The sequence below is a fragment of the Mobula birostris genome, chromosome 1, assembly GCF_030028105.1.
Source record: "Mobula birostris isolate sMobBir1 chromosome 1, sMobBir1.hap1, whole genome shotgun sequence".
NCBI classification, from domain to species: domain Eukaryota; kingdom Metazoa; phylum Chordata; class Chondrichthyes; order Myliobatiformes; family Myliobatidae; genus Mobula; species Mobula birostris.
This window is the reverse complement of record NC_092370.1, coordinates 151,440,097-151,465,943: the sequence shown is the minus strand read 5'-3', so window position 1 is coordinate 151,465,943 and position 25,847 is coordinate 151,440,097. Positions and strand designations below refer to the sequence as shown.

General features: G+C 42.2%; 1 protein-coding gene across 4 annotated transcripts in view; it reads left to right on the top strand.

Annotated features, from left to right (window-relative positions):
* The window catches only part of ubr1 (ubiquitin protein ligase E3 component n-recognin 1), a 288,023-nt gene that overhangs the window by 121,783 nt on the left and 140,393 nt on the right, over positions 1-25,847 (top strand). For all 4 annotated transcript variants that reach the window (XM_072264036.1, XM_072264044.1, XM_072264054.1 and 1 more), the window contains exons 16-21: positions 1,461-1,522; positions 2,424-2,534; positions 3,554-3,619; positions 6,175-6,276; positions 13,851-13,914; positions 21,211-21,335. In XM_072264036.1, the coding sequence (XP_072120137.1) occupies positions 1,461-1,522; positions 2,424-2,534; positions 3,554-3,619; positions 6,175-6,276; positions 13,851-13,914; positions 21,211-21,335 (530 nt within the window). The remainder of the gene's footprint in view (positions 1-1,460; positions 1,523-2,423; positions 2,535-3,553; positions 3,620-6,174; positions 6,277-13,850; positions 13,915-21,210; positions 21,336-25,847) is intronic.

Below are 25,847 nucleotides of genomic sequence, written 5' to 3'. Positions count from 1 at the left end.
AATCTATGGAATTTGTTGCCACGGGCAGCAGTGGAGGCCAAGTCATTGGGTGTATTTAAGGCAGAGATTGATAGGTATCTGAGTAGCCAGGGCATCAAAGGTTATGGTGAGAAGGTGGGGGAGTGGGACTAAATAGGAGAAAATGGATCAGCTCATGATAAAATGGTGGAGCAGACTCAATGGGCCGAATGGCCTACTTCTTCTCCTTTGTCTTATGGTCTTATGGACTTTTGTGTACACTTCTTGCTGCCTTTATAAAGCAGCTAACGTAATCAAAGACCCATCCTATCTCGGGGATTCTCTCTGCTCTCCCCACCTCCCCCCACCCACCCACTATTGGGCAGAAGATGATAAAAGCCTGAAATCATGTACCACTAGGCTCAAGGGCAGCTTCTCTTCTGCTGTTATAAGACTATTGAACAGGCCTCTTGTATCGAGATGGACCATTGATCTCAATTTCCCTCAGAACACTATTTTCTTTGCTACCTATTAATTTCCTTGATATCCAGAAACCTGTTAGTTTTCAGTTTTAATTTTAAACAAATCTATGAATGACTCGGCCTTCGCAGTTACCGCAATAGAAAATCCCAAATCCCACCCACTGGAAGAAGTTGTTATTCTTCATCTCAGTCCTAAATGGTTTTCCCCTAGTCTGAGGCACGGCCTCTTAGCTTCAGATTACCCGGCCAGAGAACACTCTTCATTGCATCCACCTAGTTAACAGTTTTGTATGTTTCAATCAGATCATTAGGGATAGGAAATAAATGGTGGCTACCAAAATGGAATTTGTATCTTGGTAGAGTAGCCACAGTGGTGGGTCTGGAGTTGCATACAAACCAGACAAAATAAGCATTGGTGAAGCAGAATTGTTTTGTACAATTTTACTGATGCTAGATTTTGATACTAGCTGCAAATAGTTTTGTGAATTTTAAACTCCCCACCAGCTATTGTAAGATTCAAACTTCTGTCTCAGGAGCCTAAATTGAGGAATAGTTTTTAATCCCTCAACTATCAGGCTCTTGACCATAGAGGATAACTTCACTCAGCTTCACTTGCCTATCATTAAAATGTTCCCACAATCAGTCCAAAGGGCTCTTCATCTCAGGTCTCGATAGCTATTGCTTATTTTTTATTATTAATTCTTTCTTTTTGATGTCTTTTGCACACAGGTTGAATGCCCAAGTTAGTGTGGTTTTAATTGACTTTGTTATGGTTATTATTATTCTATAGATTTGTTGAGTATGCCCGCAAGAAAATGATAAATATGTACATTGATAATTAAATTTACTTTGAACTTAGTTTAATTACTGAAGCACCTTACATCAGGAGCATGTTGAGTATTATGTAGTACTTGGGCAAATTAACATCTGCATTGAAACTGACATGATCTAATAGAGTGCAAAGCTGCTTTGTTCACAACTATTCGTCTACAGTTTCTTAAACATTGCTTTGTGTTTTAGGTTTGCATGTGCACCTAAGCAAGAGTGGAGCAATTAACAAGCTCGAGGAGCTTGTACCACCAGTAAGTAAACAGCAATATCCATCATCTATAATTCTGTCTTTTTTTGGTATTTCTGTCATTTTACTGTGGTATTTATGATAGACACTTGAGAAATTCAAAAATGTTTTGTAACTTCCGAATTTAGAGCACTGGCAGGGTTTGTCGTTTAAATACAAACAAAAATACCTTCCCTAGCTGATAATGAGGAAGGTTATTATGTAACATGGTAACACCCTACCCCTAATATATTTACTATCTCTTAGCAATTTTTGAGTTATGAACTTGGATTTACTAAAATGTCAGAATAAATTGTATGAATGTAAACTTGTACAGCATTGATATTTATGTTAGCACTAGTGGGATAGTTGGTAGAATGTGTAACCCTATTCCTAATGCTCCTCACCATGAAGGTTGCCCTCCCCTCCAACCTCTTATCCTAATATTCCTTATCCTGGTTTGGAGTCCCAGTCCACTCTATCCCTACCCCTAATACTCGTCCAAATGTCCTTGACACTGGACCTGACCCAGACTTAAGAACCCCCTCCCTTCTTGGTTGACAAACCCTTGCATATACAAAGTTGAACAGATGCCCACTCATTCTCCCCCCCCACCCAGAGAGTGCACACACTCGCTGTCTCTCTATCTTTCTACTTGTTTTTCTGTCCCTCTGCCTCTCCGCCTATCCTTCCCTAAGCAGGAAACTCGAATAAAGGCAACTGAAGTTGGACCAGGCTGATGAAAGTGTGGCCCAGATCAAAGTGGCAGAGGCCAGTTGGATGGAAACTTCAGTAAAGAAAACAAAAAATACAAGAGATAATTAAACCCACTGCCCAAAATCTGACACCTTAACTCACTTAGTGGAAGTTGTATCTTGAAGCATGTTCTTGGTGATGATGACGATATAATGTACCAATTCTTGCAGTCGGAATTTCATGTAGAAAAACTGATGGATTACCCATTGCGTTGCTTAGTGCTGATGTCTCAAGTCACGGCTGAAATGTGGAGAAGAAATGGATTTTCCTTAGTAAATCAGGTATTGTCATGTATTGACTTGTTACTTGTGTGACAAACAATTACTGAGCATGTCAGATGGTAGATTCTACTTATAAGAAAAGAAAATAAGTAAGGACATTGTAAGGGATGGCGTGGTGGTGTAGTGGTTAGCACGCTATACAGTACCAGCAACCAGTGTTCAATTCCCACCACTATCAGTAAGGAATTTGTACATTCTCCCGGTGACTGCCAGATGCTCTAGTTTCCTCCCACAGTGTAGAGATGTACCAGTTGATAGGTTAATTGGTCATTGTAAATTGTGCTGTGATTAGGCTAGGATTAAATCAGGGATTGCTGGGCTGAGCATGGCTCGAAAGACCAATCCATGCTGTACCTCAATCAATAAACTTGGCCATGTGTGGATGTATCATCATTACATATTATTAATTATTCCACTACACTCTGTTTCAAATCTTGAGAGTATTTGTGAGGAATTTTCAGATGGAGTCAAATGACTTGACTATCAGGAATAAGTGAGGCAGAGGTCACTTTGAAAGTGTGAAAACATTGAAATCTGAGAATGAAGAGATTGAAGCCGTCTATGGTATCAAATTACAAAATGCAAATCAGATTCTTTTCAATTTTAATTTGGCCAGGTAAATTTCAGCAAATAATTGCTGTAAATCTTGTCCAGTTGCTTACGCTATTTTATAATTGAAATATACTTCAATCCTTGAAATAACTGGTAACAAAAAGGATTCAACTTTTATATCTTTGAGTCTGTCAGAGCTTGAGGAATTAATTCAAATTTTCATTTGCAAGATGTCACCAGTGGGAAGTATGGTGTTCGATGAGATTCATTTATGTAAACTGTAAATGAATATAACAAAACTTTAAAGTAAAATAGGGGTTTGCTAAACCTATACTACAGTGCAAAATTAATGTAGTAAAAATTATATCACTCGAAAGAGCTATAGTAATTTTCATCAGTTGGTTAAGTTATGATTATATTAAAATGCTGTTCCAATGTTCAAATACTGATGTTCCTTTCCCTTCAAGGTGTATCACTACCGTAATGTAAAGTGGAGGGAAGAGATGTTTGACAAAGACATAATTATGTTACAGGTACAGTGGTCACTTGCAAGCTATACATATGAATATTCCTATTTATTCAATAAAGAAATTTACTGGTAGTTAGTCAAAAGAACCATATGTTGTTGTGGTAATAGACCCCAGCGGAAGTGCAAGATTGAGTATAAATATACGTGGGTGCAAGGTGTTAAAGAAAATCAGGAATTAAAGAAGACAGTGGATGTGACAGGATTGATTCAGGAGCTGGAGGGAGCCAAGATACTTGAGGGGTTAAGGGCAGAATCTATGAGAAACAGCAATAAAGCTGTAGATGCTGAAATATGATTTAAAAAAAAAAGATCATGCTGGAAGTACTCAGTAGAATCAGGAACAATTGTGGGGAGAGAAGTGGAGTTTGAGCTGGTGATCTTTTACCAGACTAGGAAAGTGAGAAACAAATGTGTTTTAATTTGCAAAAGGAAGTTATGAATAGAGAATGGAGGCAAAATGTATTTGATAGAGTGAAGAGGAAGAAAATCTGACGTAACAAATGCTGTTGATGTCAGGTGAATGTTAATGATAACTGATCCGACTGGAGGTGAATGAGGGCAGAGGAAAAGAGTGGAAAGAAATAAACATGCTGGAATTCTGAGATACAAAACACCACTTTTCTTCGAATTCTAGAATAGAAGAGAATGCTGGAAATATTCAGCAAGACAGTTTGTATCTGTGTTGAATGATCTTCCTTATCTGTATCACATATTGACCTTGCACTACAAATAAGAGAAAATCTGCAGATGCTGGAAATCCAAGCAGCGCACACAAAATGCTGGAGGGAGTCAGCAGGCCAGGCAGCAACAATGGAAAAGAGTACAGTCAATGTTTGACAATACTGCCCCTATACCACCTCCCTCACAACCATTCAGGGCCCCAACTAGTCCTTCTAGGTGAGGCAACACTTCACCTGTGAATCTTTTGGGGTCATCTACTGTATCTGGTGCTCCTGATGTGGTTTCCTATATAGTGGTGAGACCCAACATAGGTTGGGAGACTGGCTCACCAAGCACCTATGAAACATCCACTAGAAAAAGCAGGATTTCGAAGTGGCCAGCAATTTTTAATTCTTCTTCCCATTCCCATTTTGATACATCAATCCATAGCCCCCTCTATGGATGAGGCCACACTCAGATTGGAGGAGCAATACCTTATATTCCGTCTGGGTAGCCTCCAACCTAATGGCATGAACATTGATTTCTTGAACTTCTGGTCATGTCCCCTCATTTCCTTCACCATTCCCTATTCCGATTTCTCTCCCTCACCTTATCTCCTTACCTGCACATCACCTCCCTCTGAAGCTCCTCACTCTTCTTTCTTCCATGATCTTCCCCCTTCTCCAGCTCAGTATCTCTTCCACCAATCAACTTCCCAACTCTTATTTCACCCCTCACCCCTACTTCGGTTTCACCTATCACCTTGTTGTTCCTCCTCTCCCCCCTACCTCCCCCCCAACCTTCTAAGTCTGACTCATCTTTTTCTCTTCGGTCCTAATGAAGATTTTCAGCCTGAAACGTCAACTACACTCTTTTCCTTAGCTGCTGCCTGGTCTGCTGAGTTCCTCCAGCATCTTGTGTGTGTCACTTGTCTTTACAATAGCTGGCAACTTGTAAAACAGGAAAGATTGGTTGTTTATAATTGAATATGTAATCCTTGAAGTTGGACAGAAGATCAGATACTAATCATGAGTTTCCATTGGGCTTTGTTGGAGCAGTGTAGAAAGCAGTGTAGAGATGCAGGTCAGGGTGGGATGAAGAATTAACTTGACAGGCAACTGGAAGTGCTGCATCACCCTTGCAGACTGAATAGAGATAGTCTGCATTCGGTTTCTCCAGTTATTTGCATCAGAGATGTGCATTAAATTGAAAGAAGTGCCTATGTAAATTGCTGCTTTGCCAGAAATAATTGTTTGTGTCCTTTGATGGTTGGCAAGGCCAGAGTGTAAGTGTAGATGTAGTATCCCTATGTTCGTATGGAAAGGTAATGGTTAGGGTTCAGAAACAATTAAAGTACTGTTTCACTGCTAGGCCACCAAATTTTCACCACCGGCTGCTAGGAAGGGTATATGGATCAGAGAAATTACTAAGAGGTTTACTAACTATAGAGTAGTGGTAATGTGGAACTTGGACCTTCCTAGTGTAGATTGGAATACTATGGTTGATTATGCATCTTTCCTCTAAGTTGTGTTCAAAATCTACATTATAAAACTGCAAGTACAGTGGGTTACAAATTGGGGTTGAGTTGGATTAATTTAAAAGCACATGTTTTCTTCATTGATTAGTGTTGCTGAGCTGATTAGCAGTTTTGCAAAGGGCTATTCATCACATGGATTTGCTGCTGTGAAATAGAATCTGATATAGCCTGAAGGTTTCCTTTTGAATTGTTGCGATTTCTGTTACTGCCTAAATTAAACCAGGAATTGTTCATCCGATTTCTTAAGAAATCGTATAGCTGGATGAATACAGACAATGTAAATAATGGGCGTTGACTGCCGCAAGCCACTTTCGCTCTGCTTATTAACTGTGGTATCAATGATATCTGTTTTTATATTACAGATTGCTGCCTCTATTATGGATCCAAATCGGTTTCTAATATTTGTACTCAATAGATATGAGTTATTTGAAGTTTTTTCTAAGCCTGCATTTGCTCGAAATAAGGTAAGGTCTATTATCTGCAGATTGAATATAGCTTTGAATATGCCAAACAAATTAGGAGCAGGAGTAGGCAACTTGGACTCTCAACCCTGCTCCATTGTTTAATAAGATCATGACTAATCTAAATGAGCTTATCTCCGCATTCCTACTGATGCCTGGTACCTCTTAACAGAAATGTATCAAACTCTGCCTTAAAAATGAAAACCCTACTTCCACTGCTCTGACAAAGAAAGTTTGGAAGTTTTATGGCTCTTTGAGAGAATTATTTCACCAGATCTGTTTTAAGTAGTCAATCTTTGATTGGAAATAGTGGCCCCTAGTTGTAGATTCTCCAATAAATAAAGCATCTCTTGCACATCACTTTGTCAAGACCCATCATGGTCATGTATGTTTCAATCAAGTGAACTCCAATAGACAAAAGCTTAGCCAGTTCAGCCTTGTAAGACAGCCCTGTCGTTCCAGGTGTTGTCCAGTAAACTATCTCTGAACTTTTTCCAGCCCATTTCCGTATGATATAATGTGATGCTCACCAATGTCTATATACCTGGACAAGCCAGCGAACACTGTGAGGGTCATGTTTTTTGACTTCTCCAGTGCGTTTAACACCATCCACCCTGCTCTGCTGGAGGAGAAGCTGACAGCGATGCAGGTGGATGCTTTCCTGGTGTCATGGATTCTTGATTACCTGACTGGCAGACCACAGTACGTGTGCTTACAACACTGTGTGTCCGACAGAGTGATCAGTAGCACTGGGGACTCTCTTGTTTCTCTTGACTCTGCCATAGTTGGATGCATCAGCAAGGGAGATGAGGCTGAGTACAGGGCTATGGTAGGAAACTTTGTCACATGGTGTGAGCAGAATTATCTGCAGCTTAATGTGAAAAAGACTAAGGAGCTGGTGGTAGACCTGAGGAGGGCTAAGGCACCGATGACCCCTGTTTCCATCCGGGGGTCAGTGTGAACATGGTGGAGGATTACAAATACCTGGGGATACGAATTGACAATAAACTAGACTGGTCAAAGAACACTGAGGCTATCTGCAAGAAGGATCAGAGGCGTCTCTATCTCCTGAGGAGACTGAGGTCCTTTAACATCTGTCGGATGATGCTGAGGATGTTCTACGAGTCTGTGGTGGCCAGTGCTATCATGTTTGCTGTTGTGTGCTGGGGCAGCAAGCTGAGGATGGCAGACACCAACAGAATCAACAAACTCATTCGTAAGGCCACTGATGTTGTGGAGATGGAACTGGACTTTCTGACGGTGGTGTCTGAAAAGAGGATGCTGTCCAAGTTGCATGCCATCTTGGACAGTGTCTCCCATCCACTACATAATGGACTGGTTGGGCACAGGAGTACATTCAGCCAGAGACTCATTCCACCCAGGTGCAACACAGAGCGTCATAGGAAGTCATTCCTGCCTGTGGCCATCAAACTTTACAACTCCTCCCTTGGAGGGTCAGACACCTTGAGCCAATAGGCTGGTCCTGAACTTATTTCCTGGCATAATTTACATATTACTATTTAATTATTTATGGTTTTATTACTATTTAATTACTTATGGTGCAACTGTAACGAAAACCAATTTCCCCCGGGATCAATAAAGTATGACTATACACAAATATAATCGACATTTGTATTCAATTCCATTAGCAATTAACATTCTGTTAGCTTTCCTTATCAGTTCCAGTATTTATGTTAGGCATCGTCTTCGATTCACATTTAGCTTGGTCAACTAGATTGTTCTACCTGTCAGCTCTCCAATCTTTCAGTACAAATGCTCTGTTTTATTTTTCATGTCAACATGGGCAATGTCATGAATTTCTTCATAGTTCTCCTTTTATGCAATCTTTTCCAACTAGTTTAACTGTCTGTATAACTTTGCAGCTTCCCTGTACCATCTTCACAATTTGTAGGACAGTAAGTGATGTTCAACCATACTAACCAAGTATATCATTATTCATCACGTCCAGTGATTTTTTTGAACTTGACCTTGTTCTGTTTTGAAACCCATTTGTAAGCCAGGTGCTTCCCAGCAATATGTTGTGAACACAAGGAAGTCAGGTTTATTGCTGAATATATTCCACTTCTGTAGGTGAAAAAGGCATGAACCTGGCTTTCTTAAAGCTCCCTTCTTCCCTTATTTTAATCATTCATGGGATATCAGTGTTAACAGCAAACTCAGCATTTATTGCTCATCAATTGTTGTCCAGTCTGTAGTGGCAGTGTTATTCCTCAGTGCTGTTAGGTAGGAGTTCCCAGAAATTTGACCCACCAACAATAAAAGTGAAACTAATGAATCACCTGCATTTCTCCAGCCTTAGAATTAAGATATAGGAGCAGAAGTAGGCCATTCGGCCCTTTGAGTCTACTCTGCCATTCAATCATGGGCTGATCCAATTCTTCCAGTCATCCCCACTCCCCTGCCTTCACCCCATACCCTTTGATGCTTTGGCTAATCAAGAACCTATCTATCTCTGCCTTGAATGCACCCAATGACTTGGCCTCCACAGCTGCTCATGGCAACAAATTCCGCAGGTTTGCCACCTTCTGACTAAAGTAATTTCTTTGCATCTCTGTTCTAAATGGACGTCCGTCAATCCTGAAGCCATACCTTTTTGTCCTAGAATCCCCTACCATGGGAAATAACTTGGCCATATCTAGCCTTTTAACATTCGGAATGTTTCTATGAGATCCCCTCCCTTATTCTCCTGAACTCCAGGGAATACAACCTAGGAGCTGGCAGACATTCCTCATACGGTAACCCTTTCATTCCTGGAATTATTCTTGTGAATCTTCTCTGAACCCTCTCCAATGTCAGTATATCCTTTCTAAAATAAGGGGCCCAAAACTGCACACAGTACTCCAACTGTGGTTTCATGATTGCCTTATAGAGCCTCAATTTCACATCCCTGCTCTTATATTCTATACTTCTAGAAATGAATGCCAACATTGCATTCATCTTCTTCACAACCAGTTCAACCTGGAGGTTAACCTTTAGGGTATCTTGCACAAGGACTCCCAAGTCCCTTTGCATCTCTGCATTTTGGATTCTCTCCCCATCTAAATAATAGTCTGCTCATTTATTTCTTCCACCAAAGTGCATGACCATACACTTTCCAACTTTGTATTTCATTTGCCGCTTCTTTGCCCATTCCCTTAAACTATCTAAGTCTCTCTGCAGGCTCACTGTTTCCTCAACACTACCTGGTCCTCCACCTATCTTTCTATCATGGGTAAATTTAGCCACAAATCCTTTAATACCGTAGTCCAAATCATTGATATAATTGTAAAAAGCAGCGGTCCCATCACCGACCCCTGTGGAACTCCACTGGTAACCAGCAGCCAGCCTGAATAGGATCCCTTTATTCCCACTCTCTGTTTTCTGCTGACCAGTCAGTGTCCTGACGAAGGGTCTCGGCCTGAAACGTTGGCTGTACCTCTTCCTAGAGATGCTGCCTGACCTGCTGCGTTCACCAGCAACTTTGATGTGAGTGCTCCAATTAATCCAGTTTTGAACTCCAGTGGTAATCTTGCCCTTTTGACCATCAGATGTCAAAAAGTAGTAGAATTCACACTACAGTTTGAGAAGGAGAAGCTAAAGTCGAATGTGTCAGTACTAAATGGAGTAAAGGAAATTACTGAGGCATGAGAGAAAAGCTGTCCAATGTTGATTGGAAGGGGACGTGAGCAGAGATGACAACAGCACAGCAATGGCTGGAGTTTCCCGAGCAATTTGGAAGGCACAGGCAAAATACTTCCAAAAGATGAAGGAGTATTCTAAAGGGGAATGAGACTAAGAAGGGAAGACTTATGTTTTCATAAAAGCAAAAGAGAGAGTATATAATATCTCAAAAATTAGTTGGAAAGTAAAGGATTGGGAAACTTATGAAACCAACAGAAGACAACTAAAAAGCCAAAAGAGAGAAAAGATGAGGGTAAGCTGGCCAATAATATAAAAGAGGATACAAGAAGTTTTTCAGATATATGAAGAGTGACCAGTAAGTGTTGATGGCTGGAAAATTACACTGGAGATGTAATAATGGGGGACAGAGAAATTGTGAATGAACGCAAGTATTTTGCATCAGTCTTCACTGTGGAAGACACCAGCAGAATGCTGGAAATGTGAGAGTGACGGGCAGAAGTGAGTGTTTTTGCTATTACTAAGGAGAAGTGCTTCGGAAACTGAAAAATATGAGGGTAGATCAGACACCTGTATCTGATGGAACTACAACCCAGGCTTCTGAAAGAGTAAGCTGAAGATTTTTTGGAGGCATGATTAATGATCTTTAACGGCTCTGGATAGTTCCGGAGGACTGAAAAATTGCGACTGTCACTACTCTTTAAGAAGGGCAGAAGGCAGAACAGAAATTATGGGAAAGTTAGCTGATTGGAAAGATGTTGGAGTCTATCTTAAGGTTGCAGTTTTGGGGTACTTGTAACAAGCAAGGTAGACAAAGGAGATTGGAAGTTTATTTGGATTTTCAGAATGCCTTTGATCAAACATAGAAACGTAGAAAACCTACAGCATAACACAGGCCCTTTGGCCCACAAAGCTGTGCCAGGCATGTCCTTACCTTAGAGTTACCTAGGGTTACCCATAGCCCTCAATTTTTCTGAACTCCATGTACCAGTCCAGGAGTCTCTTAAATGACCCTATCATGTCTGCCTCCAACACTATTGCTGGAGCCTATTCCATGCACTCACCACTCTCTGCATTTTAAAAAAAACTTACCCCTGACATCTCCTCTGCACCTACTTCCAAGCACCTTAAAACTGTGCCCTCTCATGTTAGCCATTTCAGCCCTGGGGGAAAAAGCCTCTGACTATCCACACAATCAATGCCTCTCATCATCTTATACACCTAAGATAAGATGCTGCACATGAGGTTGCTTAACAGGGAAGATACTAGTGTGAATGGAAGATCCATGGGTACTAGAATGGCAGTGATCATAATAGTCGGTGTTGGGACCACTTCTTTTTAGGATCCTTTTCCGGTTGACTGCCAGTGTCTGGTGGTGTTCTGCGGGAGTCGGTGTTGGGACTACTTCTTTTTATGCTGTATATAAATGATTTAGATGATGGAACAGATGGCTTTGTTGCCAAGTTTGCAGATGATGCAAAGATTGGTGGAGGGGCAGGTAGTGTTGAGGAAACAGGCTGAGAAGGACTTTGAAGATTAGGAGAATGGGCAAGAAAGTGGCCAGTGAAATACAATGCTGGAAAAATGCATGGTCGTGCACTTTGGTAGTATAAAGTAAAGATGCAGACTATATTCTAAATGGGAAGAAAATCCAAACATTTGAGATGCAAAGGGACTTGGAACTCGTGGTGCAGAACACCCTAAAATTTAACTTGCAGGTAGAGTTGGTGGTGAGGAAGACAAATGCAATGTTAGTATTCATTTCAAGAGGCCTAGAATACAAGAGCAAGGATGTGATGCTGAGGCTTTATAAGGCACTGATGAGGCCTTTCCTTGAGTACTGTGAACAGTTTTGGGCTCCTCATCTCAGAAGAGATGTGTTAGCATTGGAGAGGGCTCAGAGGAGATTCACAAGTGTGGTTCTGGGAATGAAAGGATTATCATATGAGGAATGTTTGATGGGTCTGTACTTGCTGGAATTTAGAAGGATTAGGGAAAATCTCATTGAAACCTTTTGAACATTGCAAAGTCTAGACAGAGTAGATGTGGAAAGAATGTTTACCATGGTGGGGGAGTCTAGGGCAAGAGCGCACAGCCTCGGGATAGAGGGGTGTCCATTTTAAACAAAATGTGGAGAAATTTCTTTAGCCAGAGGGTGGCTAATTTGTGAAATTTGTTACCAGAGGCAGCTATGGAGGCCAGGTTGTTGTTTGTATTTAAGGCAGAGATTGATAGGTTCTTGATTGGATACAGGGAGAAGGCTGTGGAGTGGGGCTAAGGAAAGGAAAAAAGATCAACCATGATTGATTGGTGGAGCAGACATGATGGGCCATATGGCCCAATTTCTACTCCTATGTCTTGTGGTCTAAGATTGGCTGCCTGGCAGGAGGCAAAAAGCAGGAATAAAATATACCTCTTCTGGTTGACTGTCAGTTACTAGTTGTGTTCCACAGGGGTGAGTGTTCGGACTGCTTCTTTTCACGTTATGTGTCAAATGATTTGGGTGAAGGAATTGATGACTTTTTAGCCAAGTTTGCGGACAATACAAAGATAGGTGGAGGGGCAGGTAATGTTGAGGAAGCAGAGTGCCTGCAGAAGGACTTAAACAGATTGGGAGAATGGGCAAAAAAATGCCAGAAGGAATGTAGTGTAGGGAAGCACATGGTCGTACACTTTAGTAGAAGGAATAAAGATGTGGATTATTTTCTAAGTGGGGAGAAAATCAGAGGTGCAAAGGGACTTAGGAGTCCTTCTGCAAGACTCCCTGAAGGTTAGCTTGCAGTTGAGTCAGTGGCAAGGAAGTTAGTGTTCATTTTGAGAGAACTGGAATACAAAAGAAAGGATGTAATGCTGAGGCTTTTTAAGATATTGGTCAGACTGTACTTGGAGTATTGTGAGCAGTTTTGGGCCCCTTGTATAAGAAAAGATGTGCTGGCGTTGGAGAAGGTCTAGAGGAGGTTCACAAGAATAATTCTGGGAATGAAAGATTAACATGAGCATTTGATGGCTCTGAGCCTGTACTTGTTGGAGTTTAGAAGAATGAAGAATATTGAATATTGAAATGCCTAGTTAGAGTGGATATGGCAAGGATATTTCTTATAGTGGGGGAGTCTAGCACCAGAGTGCACAGACTCAGATAGACATCCATTTAGAACCAAGATGAGGGAAAATTTATTTAAGCAGAGGGCAGTGAATCTGTGGACGTTGTTGCCACAGACAACTTTGAGGGCTAAATTATTTGGGATACGTAATGCAGAGGTTTGGTATTTAATGCAGTTTCTTGATAAATTGGGATGTCAAAGGTTACGGGGAGAAGGCAGAATGGGGTTGAGAGGGATAATAAGTCAGCCCTGTTGGAATGGCATAGCAGACTCAATGGGCCAAGTGGCCTAATTCTGCTCCTATGTATGGTCTTAGATTCTTTTGTTGGAGGTGGTTGTTACCTGGTATTAGTATGGCAGTGGATGTCACTTGCTGTTATCGCCCCCAGCATGAATGTTGTTCTTGCCTTGTACCATGCTACATTAGAAAGCATGAATGGAGTTGAATATTGCAATCATCAGAGAACATTTCAATCCAGAACTGCTGAGGATGATTGGACCTTTAAGGCATTGCCCTGGGAACTTTTCCAGTGGCATTCTGGGGCTGGAATGATTCACCTCCTGCAACTACAACTGTCTTCCTTTGTGCACAGTATCAAGTAGAGTAGATAAAGAAGAAACAGGTAGCTGTAACTTGCAGTTCTGTCAGTATCTGATTGACTCAGCGACATGCTCAGCTTAATGGAAGAAGTTGGTTTAAATGTAAAGTTGTTTTACTTTTGTATTTAATCTCAATTTTTGCATGAGAGTCATTTAATATATTAAAACAATGAAACAGCTTAACTTAAAATTGTCCAATCTGTTAATGAGTTTTTAATTGCCTTTTATATATTGCAGGATGTAATCCAGCAGACTAATATTTTAATAGATGAATTACTCCACCTCATTATTATGGTTGTTGGTAAGACTTCATTTTATTAATTAAAGGCTGAATGTAATGTACAAATGAGTCCAATTAGAGTTCCAGCTGAATCCAATTCAGTGAAAAACCAGATGATGCACAAAGCATTTGTCGCATGAATTCAAACTAATAGATGATGGCTCATGCTAATGCTTCAGATTAACAACTTGTTTAAATATATCTGATAGGAAAAACAATAGCAGACTGTAAACCAGCATTAGAGTATAAGAAATTGAGCAGAACTTAGTATAGTCAACAGCCCTCTTATGCTGATGGTATAGAACATTAAATAGAGTATACTAAATGGTCCCTCTCTTGAGCCTAGATCTGATCAGTGACATCAACGCCACTTTCAATAACCTGCTTTCAATAACCTTTACTTACATTAAAAATTGCTAGCATTGGATATATAAGCTTGTTCACCACCATACTCTAAGCTACATATTTCCAGATTGTCCATCCTCAGAAAGTGGACATTCTGACTCTTCAGTTTAAATGAATAAACCTAATTATGCCATTCTGTTCTTGCATCCATCATGAGTGAAAGATCCTCTCTGGTCTTGACTAGTGCCCTCAAGAATCTTAAAGTTTCGTTAAGAAGCTGTTAATTCTTCTAACACAAATACAGTCCCACCCCCTCAATCAACTTAATTAACCTTGGCACTGCTGCTATTACAGCTTCAGATGTTCTGGAGTTTGGAGTTCAATTCCGGTGCAATTCTATAACGAGTCCTTGCCTTTGAATGCGTGGGTTTTCCCTGGGTTCTCTGGTTTCCTCCCATAGTCCAAAGGCTTAGCGATTAATTAGTCATTGTAAATTGTCCCATGATTAAGTTGGGGTTTGTCAGGGGGTTGTTGGGGCAGCGAAGGGCCTACTCCGTGCTGTATCGCTAAATTTAAAAAGAGCAAACTCCTGTGTTCGAATCCAGCCGGCTCCCTTGCACACTTTCCATCCGTGCTGGGTTGAGCGTTGAGCTAGCAACTTGGCCTCGTAAGAATAAGAAAGCCTGCTTTAAAAAAAACGCCATCATGACAGCGTCCCAATGACTCCACTCGGAGTTGAGGGCTTTCTTCTTCTTCTAAATAAATAAAAATCTGTTGTGAATTGTCTGTATTGCAGTTATTTCATCCTCAGTTAAAGGCACGAAAATTTAATTCTAGGGTTAGTCTTACCAATGCTATGTAGGCCTGCAGGACTACCCTATTTTATTTTTGTTAGAAACCTTTGAGTCAATATTTCTTTTGGCTTGTTTGTAGGTAACTAGGGAATAATGTTCTGATTTTGTTTCCTGAGTGAAGATGCTGAGATCCTTCTGTTCATCAGCATTCTACAATTTCTCTAAACAGACTTCTGATTTTATATTCTTTCAAGACTCTCATATTTCCCCAGATTATATTCAATCTGCAAGATTTTTTTAGCCTCTTATTTAATCAATCAACATACACTTGAGAGGCAGATGACTCTTGGCCTGAAAACTATTTGGTGTAGGCTCTAATGTGTTAGATGCAGAATTTATGTAACATTTTAATTGCAGTCCAAGTTTTCTATCCTGAGTCATAAACAATGAAAATGGGCCCTTCGTCCCAACTGGTCCATACTAACCAAGATCAACATCTAAGCTGGTCTCATTTGCCCTTATCCTTCTGATCCTTTCCTGAATACCTTTTAAATGCTGTTACTGTACCTGCCTCAACCACTTTCTCTGGCAGCTCATTCATGTACTAACCACTCTCTGGGTGAAAAAGTTGCTCTTCAGATTTCTATTAAAGCCTTTTTTTCTCCTTAAGCCTTTGCACTTTAGTTCTTGCAACTCATGCTGGAGGAACTCAGCTGGCCAGGCAGCATCTATGGAAAAAAGTGCGGTTGATGTTTCGGACTGAGACACTTCATCAGGTCTAGAGGAAAAAGTTGAGGAGTCAGTGTAAGAAGGTGGAGTGATGGGAGGAAAAACACAAGGTGATAGGTGGAACAGGGAGGCTGGGGGAGGGGTGAACTAAAGAGCTGGGAAGTTGATTGGTGAAGGAGATACAGGACTGGAGAAAGGGGAATCTGATACGAGAGGACAGAAGGCCATAGAATAAAGAAAAGAGGGAGGAGCACCAGAGGGAGGTAATGGGCAGGTAAGGAGATATGGTGAGAGAGGGAAAGGGGAATGGTGAAGGGTTGGGGGAGGGGGAATGACTGGAAATTTGAGAACTCAATGTTCACGCCATGAGTTTGCAGGCTACCCAGATGGAATATAAGGTGTTGCTCCTCCAACTTGAGTGTGGCCTCATCGCAACAATGGAGGAGGCCATGGACGAATGGACAAGGAAGTCACGTAGGAAGCGATTCTGTGGAAAGCAGAAAGTGGACGGGAGGGAAAAATGTGCTTGGTAGTGGGATCCCGTTGGAGATGGCGGAAGTTATGGAGAATTATGTGCTAGACATGGAAGCTGGTGGGGTGGTCGTTGAGAGCAAGAGGAGCCCTATCTCTGGTGGGGTGCGGGAGGATGGGCTAAGGCAGATGTGTGCAAAATGGAAGAGATGCAGTTGAGGGCAGTATTGTTTGTGATTGGAATGGTTGGATTTCCAGCATCTGCAGATTTTTCCTTGTTTTCAATTGGAAGTCTGCCATTTCCAACAGGGTCCCCTCACCAAGCACATCTTTCCTCCTCCCCCTCCCCCCCCCCCCCCATTTTCTGCTTTCTGCAGGGATCGCGGTCTACGCGACTTCCTTGTCCATTCATCCCTCCCAGCTGCTGTCCTTCCTGGCACAACCTTGCAAGCAAAACACATGCTACACCTGCCCCTACATCTCCTCCTTCACTACGATTCAGGGCCCCAAGTGTTCCTTCCTGGTGTGGTGTTACTTCACCTGTGAATCTAGCATCACTTATTGTATCTGGTGCTCCCAGTATGGCCTCCTGTATATTGCCGAGTGCCTACACTCTATCCGCCAGAAAAAGCGAGATCTCCCAGTGGCCATCCATTTTAATTCCACTTCCCATTCCCATTCCGACGTGTCCATCTATGGCCACCTCTACTGTCGCGATGAGGCCACACTCGGGTTGGAGGAGCAACTCCTTATATTCATCTCGGTAGCCTCTAACCTGATGGCATAAACATCAATTTCTTGAACTTCCGGTAATGCTGTCCCTGCGCCCCCCCCCCCCCCACCTTCACCATTGCCTACTAATATTTCTCTCTCTCACCTTACCTGCCCATCTCCTCCCTCTGGTGCTCCTCCCTCTTTTTTTCCATGGTCTTCTGTCCTCTCCTATCAGATTCCCCCTTCAGCCTTGTATTTCCTTCACCAATCAACTTCCCAACTCTTTATTTCACCCCTCACCCCCACTCCTGTTTCACCTATCACCTTGTGGTTCTTCCTCTTCTGCCCCACCCTTCTTACTCTGACTCCTCATCTTTTCTCCCCCAGTTCTGATGAAAGGTCTTGGCCCGAAACGTTGGGTGTACTCTTTTTCATGATGCTGCTTGGCCAACGTTTTGTGTGTCTTGCTTGGATTTCCAGCATCTGCAGATTTTCTTTTGTTTGTGATGACTCTAGTTCTTGATTCCACATCCCTGGGAAATTATTTGGAGGTGAGTGAGCTAAGCTCAAGGTTTGAAACGGGAGTGGGGCTTTTCGGAACTTTTGACAGACTTGAGGTATTGCGAACAGTTACTTGTTTGGAGGTGAGGGAGGTGAGCACAAACTCTGAGCTCTTGGAACTTTTTGGTGGGCTTGAAATATTGTAGTTTATTAGGGATTTGGCAAAGTTCTATAAAAAGAAGTTGGGTTTAAGCGAAGTGATCATTGTGTGAGTGGCCAGTGTCAGAGTGGAGCCCCCCAGGGCTTTGGCAAGAAGAGGTGGAGGCAAAGGTAAGTTTCTGGTAAGCTTCCTTTCTTTGCCTAGCTAAAGAAGTGAGAGACCTTCTGTCTGCTTGATAACTAAATGTGCGTGAACTTATTACTCAGGGAACTGGAGCTGAAGTTGGATGACCTTCAGCTCATATGTCCAAATAAGGAGGTGATAAATAAGAGCTACAGTGAGCTAGTTACCTCTAACTTGCAGGAGGCAGGTAGCTGGGTGACTGTAAGGAGAGGGAGAGGGAAAGGGAATAGGCAGATGGTGCAGAGTACCCTTATGGCTGTTCCCTTCAATAACAGGTATACCACTTTGGGTACTGTTTGGTGGGGGTGGGTGGTTAACCTACCGAAGAAAGCCGCAGTGACCAGATAACTGGAACTGAGCCTGGTTCAGAAGGGAACGGGGGAGAAGAGGAGTGTAGTGGTGATGGGACATTTAGTCGTTCGGGGAGCAGACAGGAAGTTCTGTAGACCTGAATGAGACTCTCGGATGGTATGTTGCCTCCAGATGCTAGGGTCAGGGATGATTGGGTCCACAGCATTCTAAAGGGAGAGGGTAAGCAGCCAGAGGTTGTGATATAAAGACATGGACAGGAAATGGAATAAGGATCTGAAAAGAGAATATTGGGAGCTAGGTAGGAAGCTGAAAAGCAGAACTCAATGGTAGTAATCTCAGGATTGCTGCCTGTGCCACGTGCCAGTGAAGGTTAGAACAAGATGATTTGGTAGATGAATATGTGACTGAGGAATTTGTGCAGGGGCATGGTTTTGGATTTGTGGATCATTGGGATCTCTTCTGGGGAAGTATGACGTGTATAAAGGATGGGCTACTCCTGAACTCGAGGGGGAGTAATACAGTTGACCTTCACTAATCCGACTACCTGTAATCTGGTTCCTTCGATAATCCAGCACTGATTATGCTTAATATGATCCTTCTGTAATTTGGCATTTTCACTAATCCAGCACTCCTCAGGTCTCAGTGGTGCCAGATTAGTGAAGGTCAACCTGTATCTTTGTGGGCAGGTTTGCCAGAGCTGTTGGGAAAGATTTAAACTAGTTTGGCAGGGGGGTGGGAATCAGTGACAGGGCAGAGGATGGGGCATTTGGTGTACAGCTACTTGTAGTTGTAGCTTGTGAGTAATGGCAGGCAGTTAATGGAGTAAAATTGCAGTCAGTGGTAAGGGTTGAAATTTTGTCTATTTTTGTGCAAGAAGTATCAGGAACAAGTGTGATCAATTTGCAACATAGTTCAGTACATGGGACTGTGGCCATTACAGAGACTTGTCTGTCACAAGGGCAGAAATGGCTGCTGGATGTTCTGGGTTTTAGTTGTTGCAAAAGGGACAGGGAAGGAAATAAGTGGTGGGAGAATGGCACAGCTAATCAGGGATGGTAACACAGCTGCACAAAGGGAGGACATCCTGGAGGTAATGGAGGGGTTTTCTATTGAATCATTGTGGATGGAAGTCAGAAACAGGAAGGAAGCATTCACTCTATTGGGAGTATTCTGTAAACCCCCCCCCCCCCATAACAGAAGGAACACTAAAGGACAGATTAGTAAGTACAATTTGGAAAGGTGCAAAAATATCAGGGTGGTTCTCATGAGTGGCCTGAACTTCCCTGATATTAATTGGCAACTCTTTCGTGCAAACGATTTAGATGGGGTAGAATTTGTTAGCTGTGTGCAGGAAGGATTCCCGACACGGTATGTAGACAAGCTGACTAGAAGAAAGATCAAATTGGATCTGGTTCTAGGCAACGAACCTGATCAGGTATCAGATCTCTCTCAGAGACACTAATTACAACTCCCTGACTTTTACTATAGTGTTGGACAGGGATAGGAGCAGACAGTATGGGAACATATTTAATTAAGGGAGAGGAAATTATGGTGCGATTAGGCAGGAACTTGAGAGCATAAATTGCAAACGGATGTACTAGGAAATCAACACCAAAAATGTGGAAGTTGTTCAAGGAGCACTTGTATGGGGTTTGAGATAGCTTTGTTCCCTTCAGGCAGGGAAAATATGGTAGGGTGAAGGAACCATGGTTGACAAGAGATATGGGACATCTTGTCAGGAAGAAGGAGAAAGCTTACTTAAGATTTAGTAAGCAAGGATCAGACAGGACTCAAGAGAGCTACAATGTCATCAGGAACTAGCTTAAAAATGGCCAAGGAGAGCTAGAATGGTGCACAAGATGGTCTTGGCGAGTAAGATTAAGGAAAACCATAGTGTTCCACATTTCTATCAAGAACAAGAGGATGAGTAGAGTGAAGGTAGGATCGTTTAGGGAAAGAAAAGAAAATGTGCCTGGTGTTGGAGGAGGTAGGGAATGTCCTTAATGAATAACATCACACATAAAAATTGCTGGTGAACGCAGCAGGCCAGGCAGCATCTCTAGGAAGAGGTACAGTCGACGTTTCGGGCTGAGACCCTTCTTCAGGTCCCAATGAAAGGTCTCGGCCCGAAACGTCGACTGTACCTCTTCCTAGAGATGCTGCCTGGCCTGCTGCGTTCACCAGCAACTTTTATATGTGTTGCTTGAAATTCCAGAATCTGCAGATTTCCTTGTGATTGCGTCCTTAATGAATATTTTGCTTTGGTATTAACCAGTGAGCCAGACCATGACATTTGTGAGTACAGTGTAAAACAGGCTGCTGTACTGGAACATATCAGTGCTAAGGAGGAGGTTGAGTTGGAATCTTTGAAAAACATTCGGATAGACAAGGCCCTGGGGCTGTATGGAATATACCTCAGGTTGCTATGGGAAGTGAGGGAAGAGACTACTGCACTTTTGACAATGATCTTTGTGTCCTCACTGATCACAGGACCAGTTCCACTTGATTGGATGATTCACAAATGGCTTGCCCATAGAAGGCAGAGCGTTTTCTGCCTGGAAGTCAACAAGATGTTTTATAGGGATCTGTTCTGGGGCTTTTCTCTTTGGGCCAAATGAAAATGAGTGGTGACTTGATGGAGGTGTACAAGATGATAAGAGGCAAAGATCAAGTGGATAGCCAAGGACTTTTACCATGGTAGAAGTGACTAATATGAGAGGGCATAAGTTTAAGGTGATAGGGGTAAGTATGGGGGGGGGGGTAAAATAAGTGTGATTATTGCCTGGAACACTGGCAAGGGTGTAGGTAGAGGCAGGTAAATTAGGGACATTAAATATATTCTTAAAGAGGTACATTTACGATCGAAAAAATGGAGGGCTTTGTAGGAGGGAAGGGTTAGACTGATCTAGGAAATTTTACAAGGTCAACACAAAAATCATGGGCCAAAGGGCCTGTATCTTGCTATGTGGTTCTATGTTGAGACTGTATGCATTCACCCTATCTATGCCTGTAATTGATATTCTATTCTTTTAACCTGTTGGCATATTAGTTTGAATACCAACCTTCCACCATCATAGACTAATAAGTTTACATCTTGTTTCCATGCAGGGGAGAGGTATGTTCCTGGAGTAGGCCATGTGATGAAAGATGATGTCACTCTCAGAGAGGTGATCCATTTACTGTGTATTGAACCAATGCCTCACAGTGAACTGGCAAAATTATTACCTGAGAACGTGAGTGTACCTAGCTCATCAAATATTTTTCTTGACACTTTGAGCTGTATATTTAAAGTAGGATAAAGATAGTACCTCCATTGATATTGACCATTTGTCAACTCATGCTGCTTCAGAGTATTTGAAAGCAATTGAATTGCTATCAGACCATATGACGTAGGAGCATAATTGTTGCTTCTGGGGCGCCACCGACAAGGCAACTTGTGCATGCAACTATAATGGATACCATCAAATAGTCCCGTTTCAGCCTACTACAGCTGAGAACCACAACTACATCTAAGGTCTGTACAGTTAATAACATCATTTTAATGTGACTTTAAAAATCGATCATTACTTAAAATTGACAGAACTCGAACAGACCCTGGTCACGGATTCTCCTTAAGATGGTAGAAGAGGGGATGCTGAGTTGAACCAATAGTTCACTTAAAGAAGCACATCTTTTGACTTCCAATACCAACCATCTTGTTTGCAAACATACAGTCTTTGGTAAATAAGATTGAAGATCTCAGCTAAGGCGATGTATCAGAGGGACATTAGGACCACTTGCCTCTCTTGTTTCACAGAATCTTGGTTAACCCTTTCCATTCTGGATGCAGCAATTGAGATCAATGGGTTCACGATACACCGCCAAGATAGGACTGCTGAGTCTTTGAAAAGCAGGGGAGGAGGACTGTGCTTAATGATCAACTCTTTGTGGTGTATAAATGTGGCAGTGGTATCCCAGACCTGTTCACCATACCTGGAAAACCTCGCGATCAAGTGTCGTCCATTTTACCTCCATGTGAGATTTAAGCAATCATTCTGGTTGTGGTGTACATTCCACCTCAGGCTAATGAAAGACAATCTCTAGACAAACTGAGCAATGAAAGAGCACATCCTGATGCCTTCCCCATCATTTTGGGGTCTTCAGCCGAGCCAACTTGAAAAAGTCTCTGTTACCATCAAGTCACTTGTAGTACCAGCAGAAACAATACACTGGACCACTGTTATACCACCATCAAAGAGTGCTTACCATGCTATTCCATGCCAAACACTTTGGATAGTCTAAACACCTGGCTGAATATAGGTAAAAACTGAAGACTGTAGCACCAGTAGTCAGGACCAAAAATGTATGGACAAGGAAGGCACAGAAGCACTTACAGGACTGCTTTGAATTGGTGGACTGGACAGTATTCAGGGATTCATTTTTGAATTTGAATAAGTATGCCACAGCTGTCACTGTCTTCATTAAAGCCTGCTTGGATAATTGTGTGCCTACAAGAACATACTATACATACCCAAATCAAAAGCCATGGATGAAGCAGAAGGTTCATAGTCTGCTGAGGGATAGATCTGTGGCACTCAAGTCTGGCAACCCAGGTCTCTACAAGAAAGCCGAGTATGATTTGCAGAGGGCTATTCAAGAGCTAAGGAACAGTTCTGAGCAAGGTTGGAGATGATGTCAACTCTGGCAGGGTTTGCTGGCCATTACTTCCTACAAAGCAAAACCCAACATCATGAATGGCAGTGATGCTTCACTCCCAAGCAAGCTCAACACCTTTTTTGCACGCTTTGCAAGGGAGAATAAAACTACGCCTGTGCAAATCCCTGCAGCACCCGGTGACCCTGTGATCTTTATCTCGGAGGCCCTCTTTCAAGAGGGTAAACCCTCGCAATGCAACAGGTCCTGATGGGGTACCTGGTAAGGCTCTGAGAACCTATGCCAACCAACTGGTGGTGGTTTCCAAAGACATTTACAATCTCTCATTGCTACAGTCGGAAGTTTTGACCTGCAATAATTACACCAGAAGAGTAGTGTGAGCTGCCTTAATGACTGTCGTCCAGTAGCACTAACATATACTGTGATGAACAACAGGAATTCTGCAGATGCTGGAAATTCAAGCAACATGCATAAAAGTTGCTGGTGAACGCAGCAGGCCAGGATGCTGTGATGAAGTGCTTTGAGACGTTGGTTATGGCTAGAATCAATTCCTGCCTCAGCAAAGACCTGGACCCATTGCAATTTGGAAGACCACAGTCTGTGCTGATTGGAAATAATATCACCATCTCACTGAAATCAACACTGGGCACTTCAGGGATGTGTGCTTAGTCCATTGCTTTAGTCTCTCTACACCCATGACTGTGTGGTTAGGCACATCTCAAATGCCATCTGTAAGTTTGCTGACAATACCACTATTGTTGGCAAAATCTCAGATGGCGACGGGGGATGTGCAGGAGCAAGATACACCAGATAGTTGAGTGGTGTTGCAGTCAACATCAGTAAGACCAAAGAGTTGATTGTGGACTTCAGAAAGGGTAAGATGAGGGAATGCTTCGTTCCTCCTAGAGGGATCAGAAGTGGAAATTTCAAGTTCTTGGTTGTCAGTATGTCCAAGGAGCTAACCTGGACCCATCATATCGATGCAGCTATAAAGAAGGCAAGACAGCGTCTATATTTCATTCGGGGTTTGAGGAGATTTGGTTTGTCACTAAAGACACTCGCTAATTTATATAGATTTAACTGTGGAGAGCATTCTTACTGGCTGCATCACTGTCTGGTATGGGGGGTTGGGGGCTACTGCACAAGATCGAAGTAAGCTACAGAGAGTTATAAACTTAGTCAACTCTATCCTGGGCACTAGCCTCTGTAATAATCAGGACATCTTCAAGGAGCAGTGCCTCAAAAAGGTGGTGTCCAACATTAAAGACTCCTATTAACCAGGACATGCCCTCTTCTCATTTCTACCATCAGGTAGGAGGTACAGAAGCCTGAAGGCACACACTCAACAATTCAGAAACAGTGTCTTCCCCCTGCCATTGGATTTCTGAGTGGTGTGACATTGAGCCCATGAACACTACCATATTACTATTTTTTTTGCACTAATTTAACTATTTAATATAGTCATACTGTGGTTCATTTTTCTCTATTATGTATTACTTTCTATTGCTGCCGCAAAATTTTCAAATTTCACTACATATGCTGATGATATTAAACCTGATTCTAATAATTAGGCTATTCGGCCCATTGAGTCTGCTCCACCATTCCATCATGGCTGATTTATTATCCCTCTCAATCATGTTTTCCGACCTTCTACGCGTAACCTTTGATGTCCTGACTAATCAAGAACCTATCAATCTCCACTTTTAAGTACACCCAATGACTTGGCCTCCGCAACTTTCTGCGGCATTGAATTCCACAGATTCACTATCCTCTGGTTAAATAAATTCTTCCTCATCACTGTTCTAAATGGAGTCCCTCTATTCTGAATCTGTGCCTTCTGATCCTAGTCTCCCCCAATATAGGAGACATCTTCTTAACATCCACTCCATCTAAGCCTTTCAATATTCAATAGGTTTCAGTGATATCTCCCTTCGTTCTTCTAAACTCCAGCAAGTACAGGCCTCGAGCCATCAAATGCTCTTCATGCATTTACCCTTTCATTTGCAGAATCATTCTGGTGAACCTCCTCTAGACCTTCTCCAATGCCAACACGTCTTTTTTTAGATAAGGGGCCCAAAACTGCTCTCAATACTGCAAGGGAGGCCTTACCAGTGCTTTATAAAGCTTGCTTTTATATTCTAATCCTCTTGAAATGAATGCTAGCATTGCATTTGCCTTCCTCACCACTGACTCAACCTGCAAGTTAACCTTCAGGGGATCCTGCACAAGGACGCCCAAGTCCCTTTGCACCCCTGATTTTTTTGAAATTTTTCTACATTTAGAAAATGGTCTATGCCTTTATTCCTTCTACCAAAGTGCATGACTATACACTTCTCTACAGTATATTCTATCTGCCACTTCTTTGCCCACTCTATTTAAGTCCTTCTGCAGACTCACTACTTCCTCAACACTGCCTGTCCCTCTAGCTATCTTCATGTTGTCTGCAAACGTGGCCACAAAGCCATCTTAAACAGAACAGGTTGACATTGCTAATTCTCCCACTAACCTTGCCCCTTTGCCCGGTTAGTCACTCCTCCTTATTCTGTCCCTGGTCCAGTCTCTCCCATAGTTCACACAGTTTGCCCTCCTATTCTGCAGTTCTTGCGAGTTCACCATTTACACACCCCAACAGTAAAACATTTGCTAGCTTGGTTAATCAAAACAATTCCTTCAGTTAACGTGCTCTACTGGTTTGTAATTCATACAAATAAGGATTCTAGACACAGACATTCCAAACAGTTTCATTTATTTCCACGCACTGTTTGTAGACAACAGAACGACCCCAAAAGACCCAAGGGACAGTTTGGGGCATCCTAAAATGATGCATAGGTTTGTGGGAGCAGATGCACTACACCCTACGCAGGTAGATTTAATATCTCAGTTTGGCTTTGCTGAGAGCTGTTGATGGTGAATGGTTATATTGGAAAGTTAACAACAAAGTGTGTTATGGAGAAAGTATATTGGTAAATTCTTGTACGTCAAAATCAAAATCAGGTTTATTATCACTGGGACATGATGTGAAATTTGTTAACCCAGCACCAGCAGTTCAATGCAATACATAACAGAGAAAAAAGTAACAGTAATAAATAAAC